The sequence below is a fragment of the Lissotriton vulgaris genome, chromosome 10 (genome assembly GCF_964263255.1).
Source record: "Lissotriton vulgaris chromosome 10, aLisVul1.2, whole genome shotgun sequence".
Lineage (NCBI taxonomy): Eukaryota > Metazoa > Chordata > Amphibia > Caudata > Salamandridae > Lissotriton > Lissotriton vulgaris.
The window spans coordinates 372130535-372145097 of NC_141698.1; the positions used below are offsets into that span (position 1 = coordinate 372130535).

Consider the following 14563-nt stretch of genomic DNA (forward strand, 5'->3'; position numbering starts at 1 on the left):
TGGCTGTTTTCTCAAAATCTGCTTCCACACCCACTGTGTAGCTGTGTTGTGTACACAACTGTGAAAAGCTCATCTTCAAACCATCTTTATGCATAAAGACACTATGACACCCCCATTGTGAAATTATAGCTTTAGAACACAATCCAAAGTAAGAAAAAAATTATCATTCAGGTCCAAAAGGTGGCATACACCTTCGAATATCTACTCTCTAGCAATCTGAACTTTTATGTTCAGCAGTGAGAATGAACAAGGCAACCCATATCGGTCTCTCTGCCAATCCTTTTTAGGTCGAACCTGGGAAGCGCAAGCACTGCTCTGCGGGGCATGCTGAATTCAGGTAGGGACTTGAAGCTCCATCCACTCTTGGTCCATATTTTTTATTGGCTTGTGTCATGGTCCACTGTGAACTGTGTCTGTTCATTGGTCAATAGGCTTAGTAATCCATCCTTAGTACAGCCTTGTCTCATTTTGTAACCTCCCGTTGTGACACCCCCTGTTACGTGTTGTTACTTTGTAAGCTTTAATTACAGCCTCCAAGCAGTATTTTCTTAAATAGCTGTGTCCTGCCTGCTGTTGCAGGTAGGACACAGTCTCTCCTAACGCTTAAAAAAAATGTATAGCACAGGCACCGAACGCATTTGCAAAGCAATAGGTTTTGCATTCGTGAGAGTTTAAGCTATTGGCATTGTAAATGGCAATGCCTTTTATTTACCTGTTTTAAAAACAACACATAAATAAAAGGCATTGTCATTTACAATGCCAATAGGTCAAACTCTCGTAAATGTGAGACCTATTGCATTGCAAATGCTTTTTTATAGATGTCAGCAGTATAGGTGTAGCTTCCTTGAAATTTGGTAGGGATAGCCCCTGTCTTTTCCTGTCATTTCATAGAAACAACAGTCTCTGGCAATTCTGACTCTCTATAGCCATATATAAGTTCCCAGGTAATCCATTTAGACCCGAGATCATCCTCCTTTGCTGTTCTACGGTCTGACTTATTTGGCACCAATTCACAATCGAGGGTGGCACTATCATCTTTCTTGGAAATCATAAGTTTAATATCTTTTAAGAAGTACTGCATGACGTGGGCATAGTATTTATTGGGCTAACCTGTTCACTTTTCTGCCAAATGTGTACACATTGATCCTGGACAACTGTAGTATGCTACCCTTTCTTTTTTTGTCTTGGTGGTCCTGAAAACAATTACACATATAAATGTGTGTACTTGTGGCAGTAAATGAGCTCCATAACTAGCCGTCGCCTTCTGAAGTAAAGTACAATGTCTTACGGTAAGATAAAAAATAAGCTATGTGTTAAGAATGAAATATGCAAACAGTATGTGAGAATGCTCGATGGCTCAGGTACCAACACCGTCTCATGTAACGCCCAAGAAAAAAATTGAAAAGCAATGCAAAACAAATTGAGTAATGGATGATGAAGAGCCTACCGCCTGTTTTAATAGCACTGCTCAATTGTTATGTTCAGGGCAAAGTAAAAAAAGAACACTGGGGCAAGGAGGTGTTCTATTTCCTGGGTCACATATGTGGGAGGGTGGGGGGGGTTGCGGGTGAGATGCATTTGCCACACAACTTGATTTGTTCCTTTCTCATGTGTCTGTTGCAGGTGGAGAAATCCGTCTTTGTTAGTTAGAATACCGCTTTTGTTTTAGGAGCTAAGCTTAGGGGAGGAATGAATACATTTACACAAGAAGAGCTTATAACATGAGACAATGTTCTTTCTCACTGGAGAAGGCCTGGGAATCAAGGTTATCGAGCCAGGAGCTGGGAGTATCGAAACTAAATGGAAAATCACCCATGAGTAGCGCCCAGCTGGATGAGGTGGTCGGATGATGAGCAGTGGGCGTGCTAAGAGATTTTGGTGTTTGAATTAGGGACAGTGTCCCGGGGGTTGAGTCAGGAGAGGAGAGGAGATTGATGAGAAGGAGAATAATAGAACGAGCTCTGTAACCTTTGGGTACTTGACCCATACAACGTAAGTGTACTTCTTAGGATGTCTTCACGACGCGCTGACACCTTTTTCTGACTTGCCTGGAAAATATTAAGTAGGGATGTCATGTTAGTGGCAGAGTAGGGACAGACTAATGTTTTCTAGTTACGAACCTCCAATAAAGACCGATCTAAAAGTGGTGGCACTTATTGCCTGCATTCTGGTCTTGGAAATTGTCATTCTTTCAATGTTCCCCAAGATAAATTTTGGTCGTAGGTTTGGCTTTGTATTAGTTCCAATGTATTTCTACAACCTTGTCTTGAGCAGTTTGTATAACCACTTGTTTATGGCTTTGTAATAAACCCACTAAACTTGACAACCTGGAGTCTGTGATTCTTCGGAATCCTGATTCTCTGAGCTGGTGATTCCAACTAAATGAGTTAATTTTCCCCTCTACACTTCTAAAGCAGACACAAAAGGTCCATCGACCGAGGGTTCCGGAGTACATTCAGAAAAGGGAACCTGGCTCCTTCAGTGTGATAATCTACAGTATGTCTTATATATATCTCTACATGACAAACACTGATTCTTTCTATTGTCATTGGACTCACCCAGATGTAGGAGTTGCTTCCTTGTAATTGGGCGGAGAATTGAGCGCAAGAGTGCTCCAGCGCCTTTCATAGCATCTTTTCCAATCAGTGTCAGCACCACGACCTGTTCCATCTCAGGGTTGGAGGCGAAGTTGCGGAGAGAAAGCATATCAAGGGCAACACTCCCACAATCCGGGACCGTGCTAAGGCTGCCTCCTGTTTGAAGAGAGGATCAGACACAGAATCAGGGTGGCACAGCCATTTACTACTCACTGATTATAACTCATGCATTTGCCACTAGAAGTAGAAAAAATGAAGAAATGTTGCCTAGAATATTCTACCAGACTTACTCGCAACATGCACTTTCAGCTGACTTGGGGACTCATGCTATAACCAGTATTAGCAATATAAAAATATATAGCACCCTCTCTAGTTTCTATCTTAACGTATACTATAATGAGTGTCCCCAAAAATGAATATTGACAAGGTGATTTACAGCCAGAGGACTTTCTCATTTATCCCAACTGTAAGTCCTGTTCAGTTCAAAAACATCAGAGAAAGGAACAAGGGGTTTTATATTGTGGTAATGTACAGCTGGAACCAAATATTTGACAAAAATACTACAAAAGAGCCATACTTCAGGGTATATTTATTTGACTACCTTGAGCGCAAGATAGTAGAGCACTGTCTCTCATTCATCTATTCTGGAAGAGTGAGCTTTAGGACAGGAAGACAGGAAAGATGCCTGCTAAGCTAGAAAAACTATAAGAGCACTATCTGTAGGGAAGGGAACTAAAAGTCAGGTTACACAGATCTGACCAACACAGGCTTAGCCCAGCAAAGCTGTGTCTCAGGTCGTACACATTTTACAGGCCTAGAATATTCTCTAAATCAGCACAGACTTTGCATAACCATACCTTAAACAGTAGAGCTATTTATCAGATTACAGAGATCACACATTAACAACCTGCAGGCAGCAGACCTATTCATTACGATACATAGAGATTATATGTCAATGCACTAGCAGATCTCTACGTCATGCCAAAAAAACAGACATTCTTTTCATCCAGAAATTTGACAGGTTATAATTTCTCTACATTATCAATGCTTCACAACACTAACAAGCCCTCATCTCTTCCCCCTGACTTCTCTCCCACACGCTTCCTTCCCTGGTGCAGCAGCCTCCCCAAGGCTATGTTCCGCCACTTATGTTCCTGTATAGCTGCCAAGGTTTCCAGACCTAATTCCACTTCTTGCGGCATCCCCTTCTTTCGTAGATTTGCTTCTCTACAAGCATGCTTTTTTTCAGTGAGGTATGACCTATGCAATATATAAAATTGCATCAGGCGGAACACCGATTGTATTGCAACATCTCTGTTGACTTGTAGAGCCTCCTCCCATTCCCCGTCTTCAAATTAACCCATAGCCTTTACCCAGTCAGCTCTTAATTTGACCATAATATCTGGGGAGTCTTACAACATTTTCTTATATTTCAGGGAGATCACTTTCCTCGTTAGTGGTTCGCTCAGTACTCTGTATTCTAGCTGCGAAGATTCCTCAATCATTGTGTCCTGTGCAATATGGGTTGATTTTCGAAATTAGAACACCTTGTATTCTGTCAATTGATAGTTCAGTTTGAGTGGTTCTAAGGACATCAAGCTGTCCTTGTTCCAAATATCCCTAGTGTACTTATTCCTATCATGCCCCAACTAGCAAACCATTCCAGCTGTCCCACTTACAAAAGGGCATTGGTGTCCAAAGTGGAGTATCCATAATAAGTTTCTATATTCAATCCAAATATCTCGTGGCCTGCTTCCAGACTCGTGTCCCTGTTTGAGTGTGAATCGGTAACACAATTCGGGGGTCGCTTTCTATAGAGGACTGCTGGATACCCTTTGTTTCCCATGGCAAGTCTAGCCAGTTTCAACACTGGTTACTCCAGTGTGGCAAAGTCCCACTGGTTTATCATTACTAATTGCAAGAGCTAGTACTATTTTTACTATCTGGAAATGCTATGCCTTCGTCATACACCCCTCTCATCAAATTTGTATGAGCAATTTGTATGGCTTTCCAATTTTCACAGTAAAACCTAAATTTCCTCATCTATTTGTCGAAAGTAATTGTCCAGTATTTTCTATGGGGTGGCTTGCAGTGCGTATAGCAGTTTTGGTAGCGTAATCATTTTATACATCGCTGCCCTGCCCAACATTGACAGAGGCAATGATCTCCAATGCTTTGCAACGTTCCTGAAACTATTTAAAAGTCTGCATGGGTTTTCCCTCAAAAACGTCTCTTCATTTCTTGTGACCTAAATTCACAATCAATCAATCAATCAATCATAACACTTGTATAGCGCGCTACTCACCCGGCAGGGTCTCAAGGCGCTTGGGGGAAAGGGACTGCTATGGCTCGAACAGCCAGGTCTTGAGTTGTCTCCTGAAGGCGAGATGGTCCTGGGTCAGCCGAAGATGGACGGGGAGAGAGTTCCATGTCTTGGCCGCCAGGCAGGAGAAGGATCTGCCACCAGCGGTGGCTCTTCGGATGCGTGGTACGGCGGCGAGGGCGAGGCTTGTTGATCGTAGCTGGCGGGTGGGCGTGTAGAAGGTCAGGCGGTCGTTGAGGTACTTGGGGCCCAGGTCGTGGAGAGATTTGTGTGCGTGGGTGAGGAGCCTGAACATGATCCTCTTGCTGACGAGGAGCCAGTGCAGGTCCTTCAGGTGGCCGGAGATGTGGCTGCGTCGGGGAATGTTCAGGATGAGTCGGGCGGAGGCGTTCTAGATGCGTTGGAGTCTTTTCTGTAGCTTGGCTGTGGTTCCGGCGTAGAGGGCGTTTCCGTAATCCAGTCGGCTGGTGACGAGTGCTTGGGTGACCGTCTTCCTGGTTTCGGTCGGGATCCATCGGAAGATCTTGCGGAGCATGCGTAGGGTGTTGAAGCATGATGAGGAGACGGCGTTGACTTGTCTGGTCATCGAGAGGGAGGAGTCCAGGATGAAGCCCAGGTTGCGTGCGTGGTCTGTTGGCTTGGGGGTGGCGCCCAGGGCGGGGGGCCACCAGGAGTCGTCCCAGGCGCAGGGCGATGGTCCCAGGACGAGGACTTCCGTCTTGTCTGAGTTCAGTTTCAGGCGGCTGTCCTTCATCCATTCGGCGACGTCTTTCATCCCTTCGTGCAGGTTCGTTCTGGAGGTGTCGGGGTCTCTGGTGAGGGAGAGGACCAGTTGGGTGTCGTCGGCGTAGGAGATGATGTTGAGGTTGTGCTGGTGTGCGATGGCTGCAAGAGGTCTCATGTAGATGTTGAAGAGGGTGGGGCTGAGTGATGATCCTTGCGGGACGCCGCAGATGACGTCGGTGGCCTCGGATCGAAACGGGGGGAGGCAGACTCTCTGTGTTCTTCCCGTGAGGAATGAGATGATCCACTCCAGTGCCTTCTCTTACTGATGTTGCTGAGGCGTTGAACTAGGGTGAGGTGGCAGACGGTGTCGAACACTGCAGAGAGGTCCAGGAGGATGAGGGCCGCTGTTTCCCCGTTGTCGAGCAGGGTTCTGATGTCGTCGGTGACTGCGATGAGGGCGGTCTCGGTGCTGTGGTTGGCTCGAAAACCAGACTGCGAGGGGTCGAGGGATCCGTTCGTATCGAGGAAGGCTGCAAGCTGTCTGTTGACGGTCTTCTCAATGACTTTGGCGGGGAAGGGGAGGAGCGAGATGGGGCGAAAGTTCTTGAGGTCGGTGGGGTCTTCTGTTGGTTTCTTCAGTAGGGCGCTGAGCTCGGCGTGCTTCCAGCTCTCCGGGAAGGTGGCGGTGTTGAAGGAGGCGTTGATGATGTCCATAGTTGGGGTGCGATGATGGAGTCGGCCTTGTTGAAGACGTGGTGGGGGCAGGGGTCGGTAGGAGATCCGGAGTGGATGGTATTCATCGTGCAGGCTGTGTCTTCGGTGGTCACCGTGGTCCAGGAGTGGAGGGTGGTGGTGGAGGTCGTTGGTTCAGTGGTTGGGTGCGTCGATGGGGCGCCGAAGCTGTTGTGGATGTCGGCGATCTTGCGGTGGAAGAACGAGGCGAGAGAGTCGCAGAGGTCTTGTGAGGGAGTGATGTCGTTGTTGCCAGTGCTGGGGTTGGAGAACTCCTTGATGATGCTGAATGTAGGAGAGTAGGGTCTGCAATCCTATGATCACCCCAGATTTTTGCTTTTTGCTTCACTGATTTACGACTTCCCTGGCTGTGGGCCTGCTAATCAAACCCACAGCCTAGCTGTTCTCTCACTAAATTGACACGTGTACCTTAGGTGCATATACCAATTGGTACTGGGCCACCTTATCAGACCCTGTCATTCAGGGCAGAGGGGTACCCAGGGCCTACCAGGGGCTGCAGCATGTATTATGCCACCCCTGGCTGGCCATCTAAATCTGACACAACTGGCTGCACGACAGCTGGGGCAAGGTGGTGTAATCACCCTTTGCTTTATATATAGTATACCTATATCTAACCCTAAAATGGACACATGTATTCCTATCAGTCACTCCTATGGCAGGCCTTAACAATCCTGAAGGCAGAGTGCTTGGAATCATGTGAGATGGTGCTCTGGCATGAGCTGAGCCCGTTTGCAGCTTGCGGAACCAAGTCCTAATAGCTGTTCCATGATAACGCATACCATATACTCTTAAGTGCATTATAATCCTCGCGGTTATTTGCCAACTCTGGTATCGCTTTATCAAAACATGTCGAGTAAGGTGTCATACGAATTGGAATACTAACCCCTCGCCAATTCTGGCGACGGGGTTAGCATTCCACCCTTCTAGAGGGACACGACATGTATGTAACTGTGAACCCCGGTTAAAGTTAACTCGGGCCTCAGCATCACAAAATGGATGCTGCCACCACAGACACAATTCGGACCTCCTGCTGCTGGGAGTCCTTCCAGCGAGGAGAGCTTGGACAAAGGGTTTTCTGTCAGGGGCGGTGCTAGCACCATCCCAGACAGGGTTTTGTGTATCCTAGGTAGGCAGGGCTGAATAGGAAGGTGACTGCAAGTGGCACCCCGGTGCTCACTGTGCATATGCCGGCTTGAACCAGTTCCAACGTCACACCAGCCCCTGAGCTGGGGAAAGTCCGGACAGGGGAGAGGGGTGTAACCACCCCCCTTCCTGGTCCCACCCATGGGCAGGACCTAGTCGCGTACCAGCCCCTTTCTTTAGAATAAAGGTAGGAGCGGGGACCCTTCCAAATTAGATCATCTTTGAATCCTGAAACTACTTTCTACGAAAGGAACTCAAGACTTCTTCTCAAGATTTCTCCCTTGTGACTAAGGAGTAGTCACCCTGCAGCAGCAGGCACCAACTAAGTATCTTGCGGTTTGCTGAAACGTTCTTCCTCCGGAACCAGACCGACCAGCATGACGAGACCCGGACTCCCTGCCCTCTCTGACCTCAACCTGCCTCTACAGCACAGCTGAGAACCGTAGGTGCGACGAGACCAGAGGACCCGGCTATCAACGGAACCAGCACGACACTGAACCAGCACGACCACCGAGGGACCCTCGAGTGGGTGCACTGGGGTAAGAGAAGCCCCAACCCCAAGCAGCACGAGCACCGAAGTCCAGCCCCCCAGCATCCACCAGATCTGCGTGGGCCCTTTTGCTTCTCTGTCGCTTGCCACGTTGTCCGGTCACTTGCCCGTTGGCTAGTGACCCTCCAGATGACGTCCTACGTTTGTTTCACCGCTGGTCTAGATCCTCTAGACTAGCCCTCGTCTCCTCTTGAAGGTGACCTTCCTCGGACCCTCCTGGTCCACTCCAGACGCCATTTTGTGTCGCCACGTGGGCTTGCCGTAGCCAAGGCTTGTTGCCTCCTTCACCGGATCCAGCATCGCCAACAGCAGACATCCGACGTGGGACAGCTCGCAGACCTCCAGCCTGGTCGACATCAGCTCCCTGGTCCGTGCAGCAGCAGAATCCAGTGCCACCTCTTCACCTGGCTGAGTGACCTCGTCCGGTGCCATCCTGGTGCCAACCTAACCACTGGCTAGTGGTTCAGAACTCGGTCCCCTCTGCTTACAGGTATCCTTCTTCACTGATCCAGCCTCGGATCAGCCCGGAACATCTTCACTGGTCGCCTGCCAGCAACTTCCACTTCAGGCTCCTGGTTCGTCAACGAGTATTCCCGACGACACTTGAACCCTATGCAGCCGCAGCCCCTGGGCTAGGTAAACCGAGTACTGGTGCCAGTGCCATGGCAAAGAGCATCTGGATGAGCTGAAACATATGCCTAGTTCCCTTCCTTAACTGAAAGGCTTTCAGCTTCACTTTGTACACCTTCACTTGAGCCATAGATTTTTGGTATAGTAGTTTCACCCATTGTCTACAATTAGGGCCTACTCACCATCTTTTCTAACACTCCAAACATAGAAGTCCACTCTAGGAAATCAAGTGCCATTTTTGCATCTAAAAACAAGACGATCGTTGGTACCGATACTTGTTCTGTATAGCTCATTCAAATAACCTGCAGAGGTCAAGCCTGCTCCTGCTATTCAGCATGAATCCAGAGTGGGCAGGATGCACCAGGTTTGTCATAAACCGCCGCAGTCTGCTGGTCAATTGTTTTGCCAGTATCTTCTAGTACATTAAGCAATGATATGAACTGCATTCAATTGGCGTCTTACCCTCCTGAAGGATTGTAGCTAAAGTTGGTAGGCGTTGGTCAAATGAGAGGTGGTCCAAGCTTCTGGCCTCCTTAAACATCTAAAGATAATGTGGGGTCAGTTTACTCGCCATACTTTTATACAGTTCCACTGGCAGGCCATTGAGGCCTACTGCTTTGCCAGATTGCAGATCTCTAGGCGCCGCCTCTATCTCACCTACCTCTTTATGAGCGTGCAGCCGTTCCCTGTCCTAAATCAAGAGTGTAGGGAGCACTATGTCCTCCAGGAACTCTCTTATGCCGTCAGGCGTCCTCGTGCGGGTTGAGGACCATATAGGTGGCAATAGTAATTGGTGAAAGCCTAAAAGCAGACTATGAATCCAGAGAAGGTTAAAACTAACTTCAAATTACATAATTTTAAAGCTCACAGAATGGGAGAATCTTTTATCACACAAATCTTTTATCACACAAAGCGAATGCCATAAAAAATAGACCTATAAAAATACTACGCAGGTTTGACATACCTCAAACACAATTTCTATTCCTCAGGTACCACATATCCCATTGGTCTTAGCATGCAAACACAGCTGAACCTCAGGGCGTACTGTTTTTACCAATGTGCACTTGCACAGTCGGTTTCTGCGTACCTACGATAAAGTCCGGTATTACATATCATATGCCTCAGGTTTCGAAAGCAAGTCCACTCCAAGTCTTAGATCAGAAATATTTCTCAGCTTACGCTGATAATAAAGCCCAGACCTTGGATGGCATGAACATCCCCAAACTTTGAAAAACCTTAAAAGCAAAGAGTCTAAGTATCTCTACTGCTACAGAGACTGTGTATGGCGACGTCTGAGACAGCACATCATTTATCAGAGCACAAAGATTGCAGCAGTCTAGAACAATGACAGTAGAGTTGTTACTCGGAATACACCCGTACTACACATCATTGGACTGCATACCTATCCTGCTGGTTGCAGGGATCTCACTTGCACTGACATTTAAGAGTAAATATGCTTTTGTGTTCACAAATTTTTGCCACCTCTGTAGCGATAGAAATAACAGTTCTTTGATGGTCTTCCTTAAAGTAGTAATGAAATCCCTCAGGTTAGACAGATGGTGTTACATCCCACCTAAGACAAATACTATCCCTCAATGTATATAAAAAAAGATACAGACTAATGCTGCAAACAGCCTGTACAATGTGGTCTATATAATCTGTAGCTCAGGACCAATGTTGGATCGGTAAAATGCTGTAATTGTGTTGCATGGTGGATACAGATTAGGAAACAAGAATTCATAGCCAAATTAATATTTTTCAAAATAAAAGTAGCTGGGCCACAACACTGACTAAGGGTTCTAAAGGAAAATTGGTTTAAATCCATGAAAGGTCTCAAAAAACCTTCCTCAGACTCGAAAAATCTTATAGGTTCATGGCTTTGCACATTTACACAGACTTATGTCATCCCCAAGTCTTATACTGTAGAGAGATATCTCCAGTTTCGCAGATCTTGAAAGATAATAGTACTTAGGGCCCGATGTAGGTAAACGCGATTTTCCGATTTCAAAATACCGAGGCGGGCCGAATCGGTATTGTGAAATCGGAAAACGAGATGTAGGGAAAAAAAACCGAATGAATACCGATTCGGTCGGCATCGGTAATGAGATTCGGTACGTTCCGATTCTGCTCGGTCCGAATCGGAAAGTACCGAATCGGCCAACAACGATTCGGAAATCACCGAATCGGCTACCACCGAATCGGATATTCCCGATTCGGCGAATACCGATTCGGTAAAAGCCGATTCGGTAAAATCCGATTCGGCAATCATAGACCCATGGCGAAAAAGCCCATAGGAATGCATTGAATGAACCGATTCGGCTTTTACCGAATCGGATAATACCGAATCGGATTTTACCGAATCGGATATTACCGAATCGGTAAAAGCCGATTCGGCAATAGGCGATTCAGCCAATGAGGTGGCTCCCCCTCCCCCACCCAAACAGGGAGTAGCAACCCTGGCAGGTGCAGCCAATTAAGAAGTTTCTGGAAGTTTCTGGAAAGCCTGCCTGAGCCCAACACACACAGTTAGCAGCAGTGGGAGAAGGAGGTTGCCAACTGAACAGGAGAAAATGGCAGATCAGTCAGGAAGCCAGAAGTCCTCCCAGAAGAGGAAGCCCAAGTTCACCACCACCGAACTTCAGGTGCTGGTTGAGGAGGTGGTGAGGGTGCACCGCCAGCTGTTTGGCAAGCTGTCCCTCAACGTGCCAGACAGCACCAAGAGGAGAATCTGGGCCGACATCGCCCAGAAGGTGAATGCTGCGGGTGTCACCCCCAGGTCCATAGAGGAACTGAAAAAAAGGTTTTACGACATCCGCAGCCTCACGAAGAGGAAGCTGGCTGACATTCAAAGGCAGGCTGGACTCACTGGAGGAGGCAACAACCCGGCGCCACCCCTCACCGAGCTGGAGGAAATTGTCTCCAGCACCATCGAGAGGGAGAGTATCGTAGGAATCGGGACCCTGGACAGCTCTGCGAGAGCCACAGCTACAGGTAAGAAGCATGCGCATCATGACACACCCTACCAGACACCTCCCCATTAGACACAATGCATAGGCAAACACCAGCACTGTACTGTCACCAACATACAAGAGACAAGCATCATGGTACATGTAGTCAGCAGAAGTTAGCCAAATATGTCAGTGCAGAATCACAAGACAGGAAACAGTGTGACACGGTGTAAGGAGATGCAAGGACATGTGGAATGCCATAATTGTACTGACTGTAATACATCGGCACTCAGTTTACAAATGCTTCTTTGTACCTAGGGGCCCCATCAGGCGGAACAACTGCGACAGCAGAGGGAGCAGCAACGTCCAACACTGCAGTCGCAGGGCCGAGCACCAGCCAGGCTGGCCAGGAGGAGGAGGAGGAGGATGAGGAAGGAGACACCCCAGGGCTAGGAATGGAGGGAGTCCTGGTCATTGACTTCCAAGCAGTGCACTCACCAGTACTGCCCAGCACACCCCCCTCGCAATTCTCACCAGAAAACTCCCCTACAAGGCAGACCATTCCGCCTACACCAGCTCCTGCCACAACCGTGGCCTTGCCACCTGTCCAACCTGTCCTGGGAGCAGGGGCTCCGGGACCGGCCAGCACCACACCCCCACCAGTGGCACCCCAGCCCACTCAGCAGGCCGGAAGCAGCAGTGCCCGACGCCGTGCCACCACCACCACTGCTGCACCAGCACGGGAGGGCAGTGTGTTCCTGGGCCTGGAGGGACAGATGGTTAAAATCCAGCGCCAACAGGCCAGATCCACCATGGCCTGCCAACGCCAGCTCCTGCAGCACAACATGCAGATGGGGGAGTTGGTGAAGGGTTTCCAGGCTGTTGTGGACAGCAACAAGGAGGTGGCAGCAGGGTTAGGCAGGCTGACCACTGCCATCACCCACTCATCTGCCAGACAGGAGGAGCATGAGGTTGCACGCAGGAGGGATGCCCGGGTGCTGAACCGGGCCATGGCCCGCCTTGCAGCGGCGACCGCACAACTGTGCCATCGCAGCTCCAACCAAGAATCTGTGCTCAGTCAGCATACGGCTGAGCTCACTAGGGGGATGGCCAGGATCACCACGGCCATGGAGGCCATGATAATATCAAACACCGCCTCCAATCCTGCCCTGGACCTGGGTGATGCTGGAGACAGCAGCAGCCGCAGCAGCCCGGCCAGCGCTGCATCTGAACCACGGAGGAGCACCAGGCGATCCGCTGATGCTGCTGGGCATTCGGAGGGGGCCGAGGGACACCCCAGTGGGTCTGGCAAGCGGGCAAAAAAATAGCCTGGCAAGGGGGGATGAGCAAACCAGAACCCTGGACTTTATTTGATTTTACACACTCCATTTTTTGATGCACATCAGTGCTGTAACTGTGGTGCATCACTATTAAAATTTGATTTTTTGCAAGCAACATTTAGCTGTCTTTGCATCTGTACTCAGTCAGAAATAGTTCTCAGTGATCTCCTCACGTCTGTATCTGCCATCACTTGGCGTACACACCCCAGCTGGCTGTGTCAGTGGCACAGCTTCGTCGTCGTCATAGTCCTCGTAGTCAGACAACTCCACCTCAGTGCCCTTCTTGACCGCAAGGTTGTGTAACATTGCACATACAGCTATGATCTTGCAGCAGGTGATGGGGGTATACTGCCTTGCACCTCCACTCTTGTGCAGGCATCTGAATCTACTTTTCCAGATGCCAAAGGTCCGTTCGACAACATTCCTTGTGCGTATGTGGGCCCGGTTATACCTCCTTTGGCTGGGTGTGGAGGGGTTGAGGTAGGGGGTGAGTATGAATGAGCGGAGGGCATATGCACTGTCGCCTGGAAGAGAAAGGGGTCACATTAGACACATGCATACATGTATTCCACCTACCTACTATGTGTTATGGGGGTCTGATGATGTGTCTCACCTAGGAGGTATCCTTCTCCAAATTCGCCAGCCATCAGCCGTGCATATATGCCGCTCTGTTGGAATATATAGGAGTCATGGGTACTCCCTGGAAATTTTGCTACCAGGTCTGTGATGGTGCACTTGGCATTGCAGATCACCTGCACGTTGATGGTGTGTGTAGATTTCCGATTGCGGTATATGTATTCGGTGTCCGCTGGTGGGCAAATCGGAATGTGTGTGCCATCTATGCAACCGATGATTTGGGGAAATTGTGCCATCTGGTAGAAGTCAGCTTTAGTTTGTAGCAGTTCTGCGTGGGTTGCAGGGAAAGAGATGTATTGGTCCATCCTGTCTATCATGGCGTCAAGGAATATGTGGAAGAACCTTGACAGGCTGCTCTGGCTCACCCCTCCTGCTGCTGCTACTCCACTTTGATAGCTGCCAGACGCAAGCAGGTGTAGGCTGCATAGCACCTGGACGTGCGCTGGGATGGCGTGTGCCCTTGGGGTGTGGTGGTCCAAGAATGGCTTAAGGTCCCTGATGAGCTCGAGTATGGTGTCAGAGTCCAGCCTGTATCTCTGTAGGATCTCAGCCTCAGTGAGCATGAACAGGGTTACCCTCTGTCTGTAGACCTGTTCATTTCTTAGCCATTCCCTCTGTCCTTCCTGCTGTAGCCGTAGCCGCCTCGCAATGACATAGAAAGCTGCCATCCTGCAAGTTGCAATGCATTTTGGGACTGTTTATATGGGTTGGAGTTGGTTACCACCTGATTGGAATCCATGGTAAATACCGAGTGAATTCTACCGATTTTGAGCCGATTTCGGTGTTTCTGTGCCTCCCTACATCTCCCCAACTGTCGGAATCGGGGAATTTCCCGATCGGAGAATCATACGAATCGGCATGTTTTCCGATTCGGATCATGTCCGATTCGGTATTTGTACCGAATCGGTAATTGGACC

The 14563-nt window shown here is 48.7% G+C and overlaps 1 protein-coding gene across 1 annotated transcript in view; it reads right to left on the minus strand.

Moving 5' to 3' along the window:
• Nucleotides 1-14563, minus strand: part of DNAAF8 (dynein axonemal assembly factor 8) — a 1006155-nt gene that overhangs the window by 414223 nt on the left and 577369 nt on the right. Inside the window, exon 20 of the mRNA XM_086939618.1 lies at nucleotides 2559-2753. Within this exon, the coding sequence (XP_086795744.1) occupies nucleotides 2559-2753 (195 nt within the window). The remainder of the gene's footprint in view (nucleotides 1-2558; nucleotides 2754-14563) is intronic.